Raw genomic sequence first — 19,144 nt, forward strand, 5'->3', positions numbered from 1 at the left:
AGAGTGGCAGTGATGAATTCCTTTGAAGTTTTTAAAAATTAAAAATTTTCAGGTTTTTTCTTAATGTGTGGCCCTGAATTTAGTTTCTGATATTTCCTTATGATGGCTCACGTTGAATAAAAGTTATCAATAATTTAAAGCTAACTGTAATGAATAATTACAAATTTTTCATAGTGTAGTTGGGTAAAAATTTAAATTTAAAGAGTACTAGGATCATTTTCATTTATCTACAAAATGTAAATAGAGAAAAGCATTTAAATTATTGAGAATCTACTTGATTGGGTAATTAAAAAAAAACTGGGCATAAAAATGTATTTTGATACTTAGTATTTAGAATATTTACACTTAAAAGGATTTCGTCTTCTTTGAAGTTAGAGTGTTTCTTTTCCACACATTCTATTACAATGAGCCTTGTGATCGATGACATATTAATGAAGTTGGACAGGATGTGAAAATGTAAACTGGAAGCAAAAGACTAAATAAACTGAAATTACATTCTTCTATAGTCTTGCCCAAAGTTGGCTAACCATTCCTGATGGGGTAGTTTTTATCCAAGAATGACACACAAAACCAAACCAGTTGAACTTCATTTGCAATGACCCCAGGGTCTGAGTCATAAAACAGTATTTGCTTTTGGATGTTTCTACAAGGCATGAAACTTGAATTGTATCCTACCAAGTTAAAAAATAGAAATACAGGGCCTGGGATTCAGCTCAGTGGTTCTGCCACCTACCTTGCAAGTGCAAGGTCCCGAGTTCAATCCCCGGTACCAAAAAAAAAAAAAAAAAAAGAAAAAGAAATATGGCCTTCCCACTTTAGAGAGGAACTTCTTTCTGTCCTTATAAAGATGAAAAAATTGAGAAAGATAAAATTTTGGGTCATCATTACTATATTGCTGATATTAAATCACCAGTTCAGCCAAAGGGATGGTATTCAGCACCTTTGACCCTGTAACCTCAGGCATGTCACTTAACGCCACCCGTAAAATGAGAGCACTAATACAGTTACCACTATGTATCAGGTGGGAGGTGAAGACTGGGGGAGAGTGCAAGCAAAATACCACAGAACATAAATAGTACAGGGTAAATTATCAATAAAAATGAGCTACTATAAATAATAGTAATTAATGTCAACAAACTCAGCCACTGGTCCCTATGCTGATTTCAGTTTCCCATGATTTTCCTCCAGAATGGAGCCGAAAAGTTTCTTCATTCTTCTTTGAAGATCGCTGAACATCATCTCTAAATGTTCATCCTCATAAACTCTTGCATGACTTTTTTTTAAATTTAAATTTTCAGAAAAATACTGCAGGCCATTGGAAGGAAGCTACCATTCCAGGCCACTTAAATTCATATACCATCAAAGGCCTGACCCCAGGCGTGGTATATGAGGGGCAGCTCATCAGCTACCAGCAGTATGGCCAAAGAGAGGTGACACGCTTTGACTTCACCACCAGCGCGAGCACTCCTGTGACCAGTACGTACCTGTACCCTCAGGTCTGCACCCAAGTTGCTCAGACTCGAGCTCCCCTCGGGAAGCTCTCACCTTCTCAATTCATTTCCTGCCACGAATGGCACCTGCATTTAAAAAATAATAATACTCTGCAGATGAGGATGGTGGGCATTCTAGATCACTGAAGGCTTGTTTTTTCCTTTCTGTGATGCTCTAGGCAACACCGTGACAGGAGAGACAACACCCCTTTCTCCTGTTGTGGCCACTTCAGAATCTGTGACTGAAATCACAGCCAGCAGCTTCGTGGTCTCTTGGGTCTCAGCTTCGGACACTGTATCAGGATTCCGGGTGGAGTATGAGCTGAGTGAGGAGGGAGATGAACCACAGTACCTGGGTGAGCTGGATGTGTGGCTCAGTATGGGTTTGAAGGGGCTGTTGGTGGAGGACAACCAGTAGGTGCTCTGTGGAGCTAATCGACAGCCCCAGTAGAACAAAGGCTCCTTCGGTAAAAGGAAAGGAGACCCTAATGCTTTCTAGAACTGGTAGGTTCTCCTGAGTGCCCTCACCTTGTCCTGCTCTGGATGTGATGTGCTCTATGCATTTACCTAGGCACAGGCCCATGTAACAAAAGCTACTGTCTTCGTGGAGCTAACTTGCCAGGTTGAGGGCTGAGGCTGATTGATGATGATAGCTTTTAGGGATGTATCCTTTTCAAATTCTCATAGTTTCAGAATCTTTAAAACTGTTTACTGATCAAAGCCATGTAATCAGCACCCAGATCAGGAAAAGAATATTCCTTCTATCCCCAACCCCCTTCCTTCTGTGTATCCCTACTACCCTGACTTCTAATCACAGAGAGGTGTTTTTTAAAATTTGGGCGTGGATTATCAAAGTTATACATTTTAGAGAAAACAATTTGAAAAATAGAAGAAATACCCCATAGTATATTGACAATTACTGCTTAATCCACTAGTACATTTCCTTCTAGTCTCTTTTCTCCCTCTGAGTATGTAGTTCTTCTCAAATGCTATGGAAGCATCGGTTGTAACCTTTCGTTTTCATTTCAAAGATCTTCCAAGCACAGCCACTTCTGTGAACATCCCTGACCTGCTTCCTGGCCGCAAGTATATTGTCAATGTCTATCAGATATCAGAGGAAGGAAAGCAGAGTTTGATCCTGTCCACTTCACAGACAACAGGTACATGTGTGCTATATGGTGTTAAAAGAATCTTTCGACTGTAGGCCTGTAACAACATCGTTTCCCTCACTTCCTCTTTCCTTTCTTTGTCAGCTCCTGATGCCCCACCTAACCCTACGGTGGACCAAGTTGATGACACCTCCATTGTGGTTCGCTGGAGCAGACCCCAGGCACCCATCACAGGTCATTGATCTTGCTTCTGTGTTAATCTTTCTGGCAGCTCACAGAGGGTGGAGGGAAGGAGCAGATTCTGACCATGGACTGAGTGTATTACTTGAAATCTCCCACATAACTACTAGAGATTTATGTGTGTCTGTGTGTGTGTTTTCAGGTATACTAGCTTCCTTACACAAACGGACACCCTGAACACACACATATAACCAATAAAGACAGCTCCTTAGCTTATTAAAGGAAGACTTTTCTTAGGGTTCCAGAAATGAAATATTTCTGAATATTTCTCATCATTGAAATCGCTAAAAGATGCAGACAGTGCTAGACAATTCTGTGTCCAGCCTGGTTTATTAATGCTCCTGTCATCCAGAACTCAAGAGAAATCGGCTTAACGTGAATATTTTCACCTAGTGGGTTTTCTAATTTACATTTTCTAAGGATCTCAAGTTTTCAAGGATCATATTTATTATTAAAAAAGCTTGCATGGCTGTTCTTATTTTATCTTTGTGCTGAAAAGCCATTATTATAAGAAACGTTAACACAGAAAGAGGCCAAAATGGCCAGTCCTGGTGTCTGAGTTATTCCCAGGGCCCAGCAAAGGGACAAAGTTTCCAGAGCCCTGAAGACAAGGGGTAACGCACCAAAATGTGGACTCATTTTCCACTCCACCTTCATTGGCTGAGCAGCTGCCAAGAACAAAGGGCGCATCTCGCGATACCTGGCAAACAAGTGCAGTGTTGCCTCCAGAACTGATTGCTTCTCTGAGGTGCCCACCAGTGTATTTGGGGAGAAGCTTCGAAAACAAGTTGAGGAGCGCCTGTGCTTCTACGAGACTGGCGAGATTCCACGGAAGAATCTGGATGTCATGAAAGAGGCAGTGGTTCGGGCAGAGGAAGCTGCTGCTGAAATCAGGAAGCTGGAGAAACAGGAAAAGAAGCGCTTGAAGGAGGAAAAGAAGCGGCTGGCTGCACTGGCAGCTCTGGCATCTTCAGAAAATGTCCTGTTCCAGAGGAGCATGAAGACACACATGAAAAACCCGAAAAGAAAAAAAAGCAAAAGCTTCAGGAGGCTCCTCAGGAGAACGGAATGGATGATCCATCTGTCTCGGTCTCTAAACCCAAGAAAAAGAAATCTTTTTCCAAGGAAGAGTTGGTTAGTAGTGATCTGGAAGAGACAGCTGGTGGCAGCATAGGTCCACCCAAGGGGAAAAAGTCTTTGCCCAAGGAGGAAACCACTAGTAAACCAGAAGGAGCAGCCAGCAGGAGTGTCCCCAAGAAAAAGAGAAAATTGTCTTCCAAGGAAGAGTCAGTCAGCAGTGGGCCTGAGGAGGCTGCTGCCAGCAAGGGCAGTGCCAAGAAAAAGAAGAAAAAGCTCCAAAGAGGACCCCAGGCAGATTAGAATGGACATTCCCTGGGAGGGAGCCGTGGGGTGTGCCCCAAGGAAACATTTCCCATCCCTAATCTTCAGTCAATAAAAACAAATCACAAAAAAAAAAAAAAAAAGAGGCCAAAAGAATCTTTCTAATTCTTAACTAATTAGGCAAGATGGTGAGGGCTATTAAAAAGGAGAAAATTTAGGAATTTTTCAGCACAGCCTGTGTTTTATATTTTTTGTCATGAATCTGCAGGATACAGAATAGTCTATTCACCATCAGTAGAAGGCAGTAGCACAGAACTCAACCTGCCTGAAACTGCTGACTCCGTAACTCTCAGTGACTTGCAGCCTGGCATTCAGTATAACATCACTATCTATGCTGTGGAAGAAAACCAAGAAAGCACTCCTGTTTTCATCCAACAAGAAACTACTGGGGTTCCCCGTTCAGGTAATTTAAAGACACTTCCCTATTGTCTTATCCCTTAAGCCTTGATTAGGTAACATCTTTAACCTTCTGTGGGAGAGAAAAGCCCCATGGAGGCTATGGGAATGGAAGACAAAAGGATCATTGTCCCTGACTATTTTGGCTCTGTCAGCAGTTCCTACATTCAAGTAATCTTATATAGTCCCTTTTTCCTAAACTTAATGGTATTCAGCTGAAATATCCATACTATATTAACTATTGGCCTTTTGGTTAAAAACTCTGACACCATCAGGTCTTCTTATTTTTCCCTAGGACCTGAAGGGTCATTTCATCTGTTACCACGCTTATGTATTATAAAAGGATTCTGTGCCCGGGATTTAGCTCAGTGGTTCCTCCGTTTGCCTTGCAAGTGCAAGGACCCGAGTTCAATCTCCGGTATCAAAAAAGAATCTCTCTCTCTAAAACAAAAAACAAACAAACAAACAAACAAACAAACAAAATGATTCAGTAAAATAAAACCACCAGTTTTTCTGTAGTTACCTTAAAGTTATTTTATATATTTATTTTAAATTTCCATCCCAAATTGACACTTCTCATGCTGGAAATGCACATGCTTACCTATGTATTTTCAGTAAAAGCTTCAAATACAATGTAAACAGTTATTGAACCATGAAAATTTGCACAAAAAACTACATTATTGGGTTCAGAGACAAAACTTAATGTTGCTTTAGAATTAGTGCTCTAATGGCTGGGGATTTAGCTCAGTGGTTCCTGTGCCTGCCTCTCAAGCGCAAGGTCCCGAGTTCAATTCCCGGTACCGAAAAAAAAAAAACAAGAAAGAATTAGTGCTCTAAGAAGTGCCTGACACATCCAGGAACTTTTAAAAAAAATACTCTTCAATAGGAATTGTGAATGACCAGTTGTCTCTTGTCTGTTAGATAAAGTTTCCCCTCCCAGGGACCTGCAGTTCGTGGAAGTGACAGACGTGAAGGTCACCATCATGTGGACACCTCCTGATAGTGCAGTGACCGGCTACCGTGTAGAGGTGCTCCCCGTGAACCTGCCTGGGGAGCATGGCCAGAGGCTGCCTGTCAACAGGAACACCTTTGCAGAAGTGACCGGGCTATCCCCTGGGGTCACTTATTACTTCAAAGTCTTTGCTGTGAACCACGGGAGGGAGAGCAAGCCTCTGACTGCACAGCAGATGACCAGTACGTCCTGTCCTGCCATTACTTGCCCCAGCCCCTGCCTTCTCCACATTCATATCTAAACTGTCATGAAGTCCAACATGCCATTCACTCCTATGTTTACAGTTGAGCAGTAAGAAAATACCCAGCCAACATGGGAGGGTGTATTGGACACAAAGCATAAACTTTGAAACAAAACTCAGACAGTCTGTGTATGCTAAATGGTAACCCATTTAAAACACATGTAGCAGTATGTTCCAACACACATGGCACTAATGGGAGAATTTAAGAGAACTTAATTTCCTTTGCTAATGGAGATGTAGACAAGTAATTTCAGTGCATTTTTAAAAAATGTAACTAAGTATATCTAGATCAAAGTTAAAAATGTAAACTCTGGACACTTTTACAGTAGGATTTAAAAGTGGCATTTGCTGGGTCGAGGGTGTAGCTCAGTGATAGAGTGCTTGCCTAGCACATGCAAGGCCCTGTGTTTAATCTTCAGCACCACAAAAAAAGTAGTAGTTACTAAGCATCTAGTGTTACTGAGCATCATGTTGTCTATTCAGTTCTTTGCAAGGGTTATATTCATACTCTTTATTTTAACTTTGTAAAGGAAATTCTAATTATAGTATTAGCGCCATTGAATACATAAATAACTGAGGCCTAAATTCTGCAGCTTGTAAGATTACAGAGCTGCAAAGTGATAGATCTGGCTCAAAATTTGTCTTTTTGTCTCCAGAGCCCATGCTGTCACTTATCATTCCTGATTGCATCTTAAAGGTTTCTTCTATCTGAAAAGTGCTTAAAATGTCTGTAAGGAAACAGCTGGCATCATACGCCATTATATGATCCTTTATGATAGTACAAACTCACAAGTGTCCTACTATGAATTTGAGATTCCTGAGTATATTTCATATCTAATCTGAACCATGTGAAAATAACTTTAATTTTTCTAGCAAAGGACTATTCATTCAGTAAATGTGTGAAATATGGCTTTTGATCTAATGGAATTTTCTTCTTGCCTTCATGTTTTTGGGCCTCTCCCTCTACCCTTAACCTTTTTGACTCAAAGTAGATAAATTGTGAGGTTCACAAGTATTTGTTTTGCCTTTTTAAAAAAACCCGTCACTACAATGTAAATATAATTTCTGGAGGTGATGTAAAAGTCTTGTTGGAAAATTAGATTTTCCAAAGCATAATAGTCGAGTGAAGAAGGCCGAGAATTTCTCATGACTGACACATAATTTTGGCAAAGTTTTATACAGCATTCTCATAAGGGCTCAGTTTTTCCAGGGGTTGACTTTTACTTCAACTTCAACCTTGAGAAGAGGAAACTTACAATAGTCAAGCTTTAGAATTTCAATATGATCGCTATTGATCTATTTCTTGACATGTTCCATTTTATCTTTTAGAACTGGATGCTCCTACTAACCTCCAATTTACCAATGAAACTGACACGACGGTTCTGGTGATTTGGATACCACCTCGGGCCAAGATTACAGGCTACCGGCTGATTGTGGGCCTGACCCGAGGAGGCCAGCCCAAGCAGTACAATGTGGGGCCCTCTGCCTCCAAGTACCCACTGCGGAACCTGCAACCTGGCTCAGAGTACTCTGTGTCCCTTGTGGCCATAAAAGGCAACCAGCAGAGCCCCAAAGCTACTGGAGTCTTCACTACTCGTAAGCTGGAGTTTAAATGTCTTTCGTTAGTGATATCATAGATTCTTAAGTATATTTACATTCTCTGGTCTTTCATTTTTTACAAAGTCACTTTAAAAACTTAGTGCATAATTTAAAACTATGCTACTAAAAGTGCTCTGTGCATGGACTGGATGCTGGCCCATAAACTGTCCCTCGTCTGCAATAGGCTGGGAGCCTGTGCCAGAATGTAAATCACAAAGCATGGTGTTTAATTTGACTAATTACTTTTGTGAAGCAAAATTTTCTTGATCAGGGCTGGGGGTGTGGTACAGCTTGCCTAGCATGAGTGAGGTCCTGGATTCGATTCCTGGCACTGAAAAAAAAATTCTTTGTCTTTTTTTTTTCTTTTTTTGGTACTGAGGATCGAACTTGGGACCTTGCACTTGCAAGGCAGGCAGCGCCATCACTGAGCTAAATCCCTGGCCCCCCAAAATTCTTGATAAAGGAAGCAATTTGTATATTTTGCCAAGCTCCTCATTTCTTCCTGGGACAGCATTTTAAGGAACAAAGGTTAAAGCACTGTGCTATTAGAAAAATTGAGTGTTATTGTATAAAATAAATTTGCCAAATACTAGTTGAGACAAAAGAAATCAGCACCTATGTCTCCATCCTATTACTTTGGGCATCATATTATTGCCAGACATTCAAAATAAAGCTACAGATTGAAATGGATACCATTCAATAGACTGCAAAGCTAAGGAAAGGATGGCTTTCAAGAGTGTTGGCTGTAGAAGACCAAAATACTTCTATGGGACAGATCTTTTTTTCCTTCTTTCTTCTTTCTCCTTAAAACTCTTGAAATTCCACAGAGAGGAAAAATACTAACATAATTTTTGATCACGTCAATTTTTTGGCTCAACATTTTAGGGGAAATGGTTTTAAATCTCCTACATATCTACATCACAATGAAGGCCTCTACACACAAGCTGATTTCTATTAAGTGCATTCCATTTACATTACAAAGAATGATGAAACTCTTATTTTTACTGAACATTATGCTATTTTCAACTTAGCATTTTGAATTATGGAAGCACCTAACATAAGAACTTTTCAGCATATATTGCAATCGTATACTAGTTTGTAAGTTTCCAATCGCTTTCAACAAATCTTTGACTGATTTGAAGACACAGATGTTCAAAAGCATTCAAAAAGGTAAGATAAAATAACTATGAAATTTATTTCCCAAAGAAAATTCTTTATAAGCTTTTTTTCCATAAGAAGCCATAACTTACCAAAAGCTTATTTGCTTTTATACTTGGTATATGAGGCTTGGCCAGTGAAGGGTTTTTCTTAACTGTTGATCAGTCATAAGCAAGTGAAATCTGCTTTTAATTTGCAAGAAAGTTTGTCTTAAAAGTCTTCTATTTTATGTTACATGGTTCTGAGAAAGTCTAAAATCTATGCTCATGAAATTAATGTCTTTGTATTTCTTGTAAATGTCTATTTCTTATAGATGCTCTTCACTATTGGAATGGAGATTTCAGTGCATGTGACTTTTCAGTAGATGTTATTCTTTACTGAAATATAAAGTTATATACTGGTCCTTTTCATTCTTTAACATAAGACTTATTTTATGTAAATTTTGTTGAATAGAATGCCTATCAAAGAAAAATGATAATAATAATTAAATGAGAGGAGTAGGTCAGTATAAGGTATTTCAAACATTTTGGGGGACTTTGGTATACATATTGGATATGTTATTCTATGCTTTATCAGATATGTTTATATGTACTTATAATAAATAAAATTTATATGTACTTATATGAAATATAATTATACTTAAAGTATGATAGTAAAAGTAACTTATTAGAGAAAGTTTAGTTAATGTATTTCAAAAAATATTTGTTGAAGGGATGACTGGAAGAACAAATAGTAATGAAAACAGTTCAACCAAGCTGAGATATAAATAAACCAATGTAGACAAGGAGTTATACAACTTCATGTGAGCCTGAAGTACTCCCCAAGGCTCTAAACATCAACAGGGCTCGCATGTTTTTAAAATTACTTTAAGTTTCTGTAGGTTTTTTACTGTCTTACTAAACTAAATTCTGAGAATAATGTTTCTGGGTTTTACAACTTGTGTTAAATTCTTAAGAGCAAATGTGAGAAAAGTAGGGCTATTTCTGGGGAATATTCAGCTTACTCCTTTATCCATAGGGCATATTTTTTTTCTTTCCCAGTCAGGCTGTTCTTCACCTAATAAGACCTGTCAGAACCCATAACTCATGCTCACAGTTGCATCCTTTGTTTGACATCAGTTTGTGGTTTGTGGTTTGGTGATTTTCCTGTGATGGCCTTCCCAGACAGAGAGTATCATCTTAAACTTGGGAAGATTTTAGCTGGCTGACTCAAGCAATAGAAAATAGCCTGTCTTAAAGCCCAGGACATTTGGGGAGAATGTGATTTGTGAAAAAGTTAAGGCTTACACTGATGTTCAGTGAAAGAAATTAAGTATTCCCTGAGTTGTTTCTTGTGGGCCATTAAAAATGGCTGGCCTGGGCCGGGGATTTAGCTCAGTGGTTTCGCCACCTGCTGCGCAAGCGCTAGGACCCGAGTTCGATCCCCAGTACCCAAAAAAAAAAATGGCTGGCCTGGACATTTGACAAAGACAGCAGTAGCATAGCAGAGTGGTCTATGATTTCAGAGACACTGAAAGTTAGCATGGGTGACCGCCCCTAGTTCCCAAAATGCCATCAAAATAACATTAAACAGCTCACTAAACCAGTATTACCTCAGTTCAGTCATTAAAGTGGTCTCTACAAAGTGGCCTGACTTTTTCTCACACAGTACTTAAAAATAAAAATAAGAAATAAGATATTAAAATCCAGAGTGAAAGTAAAAGAAGAATTACAATGTTGGGCCTAAATTCCCTGATGGCACAGAAGAAACAATTGACTAGAGCTGAACAGAGAGTGGAGTCTGTATTCTGAAAGCTAACTCTGTCTCACTAGCCATTCATGATTTAGTGTAAATGTGTTCAGTGGGTTGCCCCCCACCTTGCCAGTGGGAACAGTTGGATTTGGCTATACAAAGGAAAGAACGGTGAAGGCATAAACCAGGGCTATGAGGCCTTGAACTTAATTCATTCAACACAAACATCTTGGCTTCTGAGGCTTCATCTTTCTAAATTTATAGTAAGATTCACAAGGTTGTTGCGAGTATCTCTACTTTGTGTAAACATGCTCTGCTCTTTTTTTTTCTTTTAAGTACTATTTTCACTAAGAGAAATGAAAGTAGTGTTAAGATATCAGGAGATTCAAAAGAAACTTGTGCTATGATTACAAATTCTTTTTTTTTTTAGTACTGGGGATTGAACTCAGAACCTTGTGCTTACGCTGCAGGCACCTGAACCACTGAGCTAAATCCCGGCCCATGATTACAAATTCTAATGGGTAGAATATTAAATTTTAGTAATATTATTCTGAATGAATGATCAAATATTTAAAGAATGGATCTTTAGAATTTAAGTACCAGGAGATTCAAAAGAAACTTGTGTTGTCATTCCAAATTCTAATAGGTAGAATATTAAATTTCTGTAGTATTCTGAATGAATGATCAAATATTTAAGGAACAGATCTTTAGAATTTAAAGGGCACAGGTAGTTTCAAAATTTGTTCAAACTTTCAAGTGGCATTTCTTACTGGGACCAAAAATTATTGGTCATATACATGGAATAGTTCAACATAGAGCTATTTTTAGATCACATGTATAATTTCACCATTGTTCTTAAATTAATGATTAAGAAACAAAATTATCATCACTTTGTGGTTACCAGTTGTATGTTTCGTAAAGGATTTTATGCTGATGATATAGTTGTTACCAAACTCAAATCCTAACAATGATGAAAGGAGGCAAGTTATAGAATTCAGAGAGTGGAAAGGGCCTTCCTAAAAGGTCAGATAGCCCTTTGTTTTACTTAGGTGTAATTCACAGACCAGAATTGGGGTTATCTGTCAGTTTGTGAGAAATGCAAACTCCCAACCCCATACTGGAGCTCCGGAATGAGCACCCATATTTTCACCAGGTCCCGGATGATTTGTGTGGCGCCTTAATGTTAAGAAGCACTGACTTCTCTAACTTCTCACTCAGTGAAGAAACATAAGTTACATTCTCCACCAATTGATTAAGGTTCTCAATAAAAATACTTGTTTTCTGCAATCAGATGTGGTTCCAAGTTTTAAATATATCCATTGGTTCGTTTCATAGTGCAACCTGGGAGCTCCATTCCGCCTTACAACACAGAGGTGACTGAGACCACCATTGTGATCACATGGACCCCTGCTCCAAGGATTGGTTTTAAGGTAAATCACAGATATTTCTGATTTCATGTGATGCAGATCTGAAGTGCCCTCCTGTTTTTGCATGTGGTAGAAATACGATACTCTGGAGGCAGGAAACTGGGTTTTGTTACCTGCTTCTTTCACACCTCTAGGACGACTATCATTGGGACATAGCAATACTTCTACTTTTCTGCCTCACTGAATTGCTAGAAGGATGGACTGAAGCTGTGAGAATGCTTTGCAATGGAAAAAACATTATTTTAGCATGGAACTGTTGTTTCTTGATGTTATTTTGGTTTCTCTTTTCCCCCCAGGGAATTACATTTTTAAAAAAATATAGGAAAGCGCCATTTGGTGTGTTGTTCTCAATGGGTGCCAAGGAATTCACAAAAGACCAATTAAATCCAGAGTCAGTTAAAAGTCACATCATTATCCAATCAATTTCATTTCAACTTATTCAAAGCCCTGAGGGTAAATCTCTTAATAGGAGTTAAGTTTGAGGTATTCCTTATAGATCTATAGATTCATGTTCTTTAAAGTAATGATATTAGGCAAGTGATGAATACAAATGAACAAGGTTTAAAAGAACTTCTTTCCTTAGTATTTAGAGTATAGAAGAAGTACTTATTGTGACTGAAAACCAAGACAAAATCTCCATGATTTAAAAGAAAGTAGACTAAAGGCCACTTCCTTTTGAGTATGCACCTGCTCAAAAATGATGCTACTTTAAAAATAGAGAAACCCTTTTTGAAGACTGCCAGTATACTTTCTAAATTTCTTGTAACAATATCAACCTGACTTTCAGAAGCCATATGAAGGATTTCTAAATAGATTTGAATACTCTGATAACACAATGTTACCCAGGGGTTTTTACATAGAATTTTAGAAAGATTTAAAACTATGGACACTTTCACATTGATTCTTACTTTGTAACATAATTGTCTTGCAATTGAAGCTAAGAACATATCCTTAACAGTAGTTTTCAATGCAAGGTGTTAATTGGCTGGTACTGCTAAATGGCAACTAAAAAGGGGATTGAATGTGAATAACTCATTAAAAAGAGAGCCTTGGGCTGGGGATTTAGCTCAGAGGTTCTGCTGCCTGCCTTGCCAAGTGCAAGGACCCGAATTTGATCCCCAGGAAAGAAAAAAAAAGAGAGAGAAAGAGAGAGAGCCTTGGGGATTTCTTCTGACACAAAGAAAATAGAAATGAACTACTATGTGGCCCGAAGTCTCTGTGGACTTCTGCTTTGTTCCAAGAGGTTCTTTATCAAGCAAAACAGTATGTAAAGACATTTCCCTGGAACCTTCCATTGCAAACCACCTAATGCTATGTTAAAGATACCTTTCCCACTCTGTCTCCCCATTTCAGGAAATTTGCAGTTAATGTGTAAAATGGAGGTAAAGTAAGTTATTCCTTAGCAAAAGTCCATTATGCATTTCCAAAACATTCTTATTACAGAAAATATAACTACAACCTTTTAGCAGTAACTGAGCTCTGGAAATATTTGTCCTTGGTGTTTATTTTGCTTTCCTCCTTCTAGCTGGGTGTACGACCAAGCCAGGGAGGTGAGGCCCCACGAGAAGTGACTTCAGACTCAGGAAGCATCGTTGTGTCTGGCTTGACTCCAGGCGTGGAATACATTTATACCATCCAAGTTCTGAGAGACGGGCAAGAAAGGGATGCACCAATTGTAAACAGAGTGGTGACACGTAAGCAGAGTTCTTATATCTGTCTTTCTACTTTATTTTATTTTAGTTTGTAAAACTGTTCTGCTTTTTGAAAAAAAGTCTAATATCAACATCATTGTTTACTTCTGAGGAGGGTATGGGAGAAACATCCCACTCCTACTTATTAGAGATTTCAAAATTCAAAGTAGCAAGTTTAACTCATGTTATATATACTATGCCAGTGATGATGAACCTTTTAGAGCATTCAGTGATAACAAACAGCCTGCTGCAGCACACATGCCATAGGTTCACCACCACTGTACTATAACATCAAGTATTCTTTCCATTAAGAATATTTATGAACTGGTAAAATGGAAGAAATTTCAATAGTATTGCAAAATCATTAATCCTAAAAAAAGACTATCAGATGATTATTTTCTACTGTGCTTTCGTAGTATAGTATAATTTCTATATTTTTACTGATTCAGGGAAGAAGGGAGGGAGGGAGGGGAGTAAAAGGGAGGAAAGGGTAGAGGATGAGAAGGAGGGAGGGAAGAAAAAAGATAAAGAAAATCATTCCACAGGCCAAGTTGTTTAACTTTAAATTTTAATTAAAAATTTTCTTTCTATATAGCATTATCTCCACCCACAAACTTGCACCTAGAAGTAAACCCTGATACTGGTGTGCTTACAGTCTCCTGGGAGAGGAGCACCACCCCAGGTGAGCCTGGGGTAGATGGAGAGCACGTATGCACAACACCTTCCCAAGACAAATATTTTAGAAACTGTTCCTTTCAGAGAAGGAAAAGGATGGGTTCCAAAGATAGGGTTCAAGTAACAGCTGTCCATAAAAAATACAGACACATGAAAGTATATCATAGAGTAACAGATGGGATGTTTTAATGCATGTTTCCTTAAGTGGCAGAAAAGAGAATAATTGTGCACTAGACTGTGGGGAAAAGGCAGATCATTATACAGCTGCAGGAAATCACAAGGCTGGGGAAAACCATTTTGGAAGATGCCCTTTGTTTAGTGTATTAAGAATTGCCGTATATAAGGAGCAATATAGAAAGCCTGTACAGGTTCAATACAGATCAAATTTTTAAAAAAATGTTTGGATCTACGTCGGCCAAATCCATGGAGGGAACACAGGAGAGGCTGTCCATATTTTGTCATGAGTTGCATTCCAAAAATGTAAGGGTGATAAATGATAGAAATGGCCTTCATTTTACAGAATGAGAGGACTGATGGGACTCGAAAAACTGACCCATTGACAGTCACATACTTTATCTTTTTTTTTTTTGCCATGCTGAAGTTGGAACCCAGGGCCTCACACAGGCCAGGTTGTTCCACTGGCCTGCACCCCTTCCCCTATTGCCATGCATTGTAGCACATACAGAATTGGGATTTGAACCTTTTTAGACTCCTTCTTACACCCTCTGTCAAATATTGGGAATTTTATTGTTTGTGTTTTTGTATTTTTTCACTGATACTCAATACTGAGAAATTTGGTTGTCTAGACTCCATTCAAACATATTGATTGAAAAACATACGTAAAGTCCTAAAATATATAAAAGATAGCTATAGCAATATTCAAACAGCATGATGTACTATGGCAAAGACAGGAAATTTTGGATATGTGCTACCTTTACTAAAATCACATGACAGTCTCTTTAAATGAGAAATGTTCAGTTACATGTAACTATTATTTCATTTTGCAGAGACTGATGTTGAGGTATCACAACACTCATTATTGAGAAAATTCTAAATTAAGCCAAACAGAAGTTTCAACTCATGTTGCGTTTATACTTGCCTGCTCTACTTCTTAATTTGAGGAATATATTTAATTATTTAAATATTTTAAAATTTTTTTCTTATAACATTCTTACTTTTGCAGATAAAGAAATAATCTCTTAATCAGCTTAGTCTATGAAATCATAGAAAACTAAGGTCAAAATATTATTTTACATAATAGAAGGATTTCAGTGAAGTTTTTAGTATTTGTGGAAACATAATTAAGCCAAAGGTACACTATTTTCAGCTAGGTATCTCTGAGTTTGCAGCTTTAAGCTGGCAAAGTTCAGGCTTGTTGACAACTGAATCATTCATATCCAGCTTAATGGCTGAGCCAGCCATTCAGGTGATCACTAGCAAGTACAATGATCTAATTTATTTCCCATCCAGCTGGATTTCCTGTGTAAACCACTTTAGTGTTCACCTTGTTCCTAATGACAAAATATACCACCATTTCCTTGTTTGTCCTTTAGTAAGTTTAACATCAGTATAGTTTCTTAATTTTATTTTTAATCTGGCCTGTAGATCTCTAGTCTTTATTTATTTGAATGTCTCTAAGCTCTTCAACCTTTCTACTGCTCAATTTTCATGATTCTTCAAGAATCATGTCTTTAATAATGAATATTCTTTTTCTAGAATAAGTATCACCATTTTTTTTCTCTTACTGAAAATCCCGTAGGTTAAGATCTTTATTAGGAGAGCTCTTCTTTGAGGAATGTGCTTAGGTTGAAAGCAATTCCACATGAAGCAGGTAAAATGGGATAAATGGGATATTTCTCAGCTCCATGCAGATCATCCATTAAGGAAAACTAGGGTAGAGTGGCAGGAGAGTAGAATTTGGAGACACAAAAGTCTTTGGTAATCACTTCCTCTCTTTCCCCAATTTTCTTTTTTTAACCTTTTTAAAATCATAGCTTTTTGGGGGGGGGTCCTGGGCACATAATGTTTGTACATATTTATGGATAAGTAGGAAAATCTGATACATGGATGCAGTATGTTATGATCAAGGTAACATTTACATCTCCTGAAACATTTATCATTTCTATGTGATGAAACCTTTAGACTCTTCTTTATGAAATATATCATAAATTAATAGACCATGATCATTGTACTGTGTGGTAGAATGCTAAACATAATTCCTCCACTGTAACTGTATTTTGGCAGCATTATCTTACCTCTCTGTATCCACCCTTCTCTTCCTGGTCTCTATGACCATTATGCTACTTCCTTCTATGACACTGACTTTTTTACCTTTCATAAATAAGTGAGAACCACAGTATTTGTCTTTCTGTAACTGGCTTATTTCATTTAGTATCATGTTCCAGATTTTCTTGATATTGAATATCTTAGCCTCCAAGGGGTGTTGCAATCAAGTCCTGAGTGACAGTTGAGTCTTCAGTATGTGCTGAGTCTTTTTCCCACCTCCCTTTGTGGGTCCCTCATTGGAGTCTAGTGTAATATACCCTGGGGCATAAATGCTATGTGCAATAACCTTCTTCCTTCTGTTCCCTCCAGATATTACTGGTTATAGAATTACCACCACCCCTACAAATGGGCAGCAGGGATATTCTTTGGAAGAGGTGGTTCATGCTGATCAGAGTTCCTGCATTTTTGAAAACCTGAGTCCTGGCCTGGAATACAATGTCAGTGTTTACACTGTCAAAGATGACAAGGAAAGTGTTCCTATCTCTGATACCATCATCCCAGGTAACAGAAAAATAAGCTGTTTTTCTCAGAGTGGCAGTTTCAGTAAGAGTAGGGATTAGCATCTTAATCCTCAAATGGTTGAGCTGGTCAAGTACAGTTAGGATTTAATTCCAACCTCGCAAGTGCACTCTCCACGACCACAAAGTCAAAGTGACTGTCTTGGCAAGGCTTGCTGTTAACACTGCTTCACTGTCTGCTTCGCTGGGATGTTGTTTGTTGCGATGGGTATGCAATGGAGTGGCAACCATGGCATTAACTCTGTACTGTTTGCTCACGTGGAAATATTACTAAAACAGTGTCATGTATCTGTACTCAGTGCTGACAGGCTAAAAGTAATATGGTAAATGCATCCCATCAGTACATCTGTACCTTACTTTACAGTCCATATCAATTTCCAACAGCTATCCATACAATATTTATCCCCATATGTGAGCACTGAAATAACACTTGGTTGACAACATCCAGTTCTTTATCTTGCAGCTTCAAATCCTTTTTTTCAAAATTGGGAAAACAGAAAGAAGTAAAGGCTATGCCTTCAGAAAATTCTTTCTTATGAACTGAAAGGCAGACCTATGTAGGAGCAGATTCATTGTTCAATATTGGATTATGACAGAATGAAAGCATTGGACAGACTGTGTCCTCTTTGCCCTATTGGGTATATATTTTCTATTGCTAATTAAATAACTGTGATTATGAATTTAAAATAGTCAGTAGTCTCAGAATCAGTCTTGTCTGTCCTTGCCTTGAGTGTGCTTTTGAATGGCATACATTCATAACGCATTATGGCCACGATGTTGTCATGAGTTTTGCATGGGGGAAAAGTAATATGTCAGCTGAAAAAATTTTTTAACTTTTTTCCTGCAAACTTTTATTTTCTACTAAAATGATTTTGAATTTTTTTTTTTTTTTTTTTTTTTGTACCAAGGATCGAATTCAGGACCTTGCGCTTGCGAGGCAGGCAGCAGAACCACTGAGCTAAATCCCTGGCCCTACAATTTTGAATTTTTAATAAAACATTGGTGATACTGACTGCAGAGACTATGTATAGATTTTTAAAATGTTTTTGACATCCTAAATAGGCCTATAACTTTTAGGGATCTAAGAAATTCAAACTGTACTGTTTAGTGACATTTTCAAAATGCACAAAAAATCCCTAAAAGAATATTATAAGCTATTGTATTCTCCCAGGGAAGCAAAGTATTCATCATACTTAGGAAGTCTTTGCAGATAATTTGAAACAGATTGCATACTACCATCATTGCTTTACCATTCCACCAATTGTACTACTGGTTACTTAATATACACTGCTTTATTTTTTCCTCTTTTCTGCTTCCATTTTCCTTTTGCTCCCTTTTTGCTTTGTAACTAAATAGAGGTGCCCCAGCTCACTGACCTAAGTTTTGTTGATATAACCGATTCAAGCATCGGCCTGAGGTGGACCCCGCTAAACTCTTCCACCATTATTGGGTACCGCATCACAGTAGTTGCAGCAGGCGAAGGGATCCCTATTTTTGAAGATTTTGTGGACTCCTCAGTAGGATACTACACAGTTACAGGGCTGGAGCCGGGCATTGACTATGACATCAGCGTTATCACTCTCATTAATGGCGGAGAGAGTGCCCCTACTACACTGACACAGCAAACGGGTGAATTTTGAAAACTTCTGTTTGAGCCATGGATGGTGTTGCATGCTGCCGCCAGTTACTCTGGTTAAATATGGATGTTTCGAGGGAGAAGCCAGCAAGTGGCTACCTAGATTAAGACAGGGTGGATCAGGGAATAAGAAGTCAAATGCATATGCTAAACTAACTGGATGAAGACAAATACAAGTGGTCTTAAGAGCACTTTCACTTAAATGTAAATATATATAAAGCTTGAGAAATCTAGATATCTGACCTGTTAAATATAAAGTACCAGAATTTTATTGATTTTTGTAAACCTATAGTTTTAAAAAAAATCTTTAGTTTGATAAACACCAGTTAATATCAAGAGGTATATTTCCAAAATGTACCATCATGCTCTACCTTCTACCTTTTAATAAATTCTACCGTGTTCCTTCTTTGGAGCTCACTAAAAACCCATCACAATTTAGGGTAGAATGGATGGAGCTATTTTGAAATGGGAGAAAAATAAACTTTGCAGCAATCTGCTTTTTTTTTTTTTTTTTTTTTTTTTTTTGCTGTGACA

The 19,144-nt window shown here is 38.1% G+C and overlaps 1 protein-coding gene across 13 annotated transcripts in view; it reads left to right on the plus strand.

The window, feature by feature from the left end:
- Fn1 (fibronectin 1) overlaps positions 1-19,144 on the plus strand; it is a 67,055-nt gene that overhangs the window by 21,321 nt on the left and 26,590 nt on the right. For 9 of the 13 annotated variants that reach the window (XM_004851091.4, XM_087206146.1, XM_004851092.4 and 6 more), the window contains exons 14-24: positions 1,299-1,476; positions 1,670-1,846; positions 2,522-2,650; positions 2,744-2,833; positions 4,449-4,643; positions 5,558-5,830; positions 7,219-7,485; positions 11,713-11,807; positions 13,330-13,498; positions 14,091-14,177; positions 16,766-16,957. In XM_004851091.4, the coding sequence (XP_004851148.1) occupies positions 1,299-1,476; positions 1,670-1,846; positions 2,522-2,650; positions 2,744-2,833; positions 4,449-4,643; positions 5,558-5,830; positions 7,219-7,485; positions 11,713-11,807; positions 13,330-13,498; positions 14,091-14,177; positions 16,766-16,957 (1,852 nt within the window). Of the gene's footprint in view, positions 1-1,298; positions 1,477-1,669; positions 1,847-2,521; positions 2,651-2,743; positions 2,834-4,448; positions 4,644-5,557; positions 5,831-7,218; positions 7,486-11,712; positions 11,808-13,329; positions 13,499-14,090; positions 14,178-16,765; positions 16,958-18,330; positions 18,604-19,144 lie in introns of all 13 variants that reach the window. The other 4 variants (XM_004851094.3, XM_021263462.2, XM_087206149.1 and 1 more) reach the window with 1 other exon arrangement.

Source organism: Heterocephalus glaber, unplaced genomic scaffold (genome assembly GCF_053883595.1).
Source record: "Heterocephalus glaber isolate CG9 unplaced genomic scaffold, H.glaber_assembly_v1.0 deba00000621, whole genome shotgun sequence".
NCBI classification, from domain to species: Eukaryota; Metazoa; Chordata; class Mammalia; order Rodentia; family Bathyergidae; genus Heterocephalus; species Heterocephalus glaber.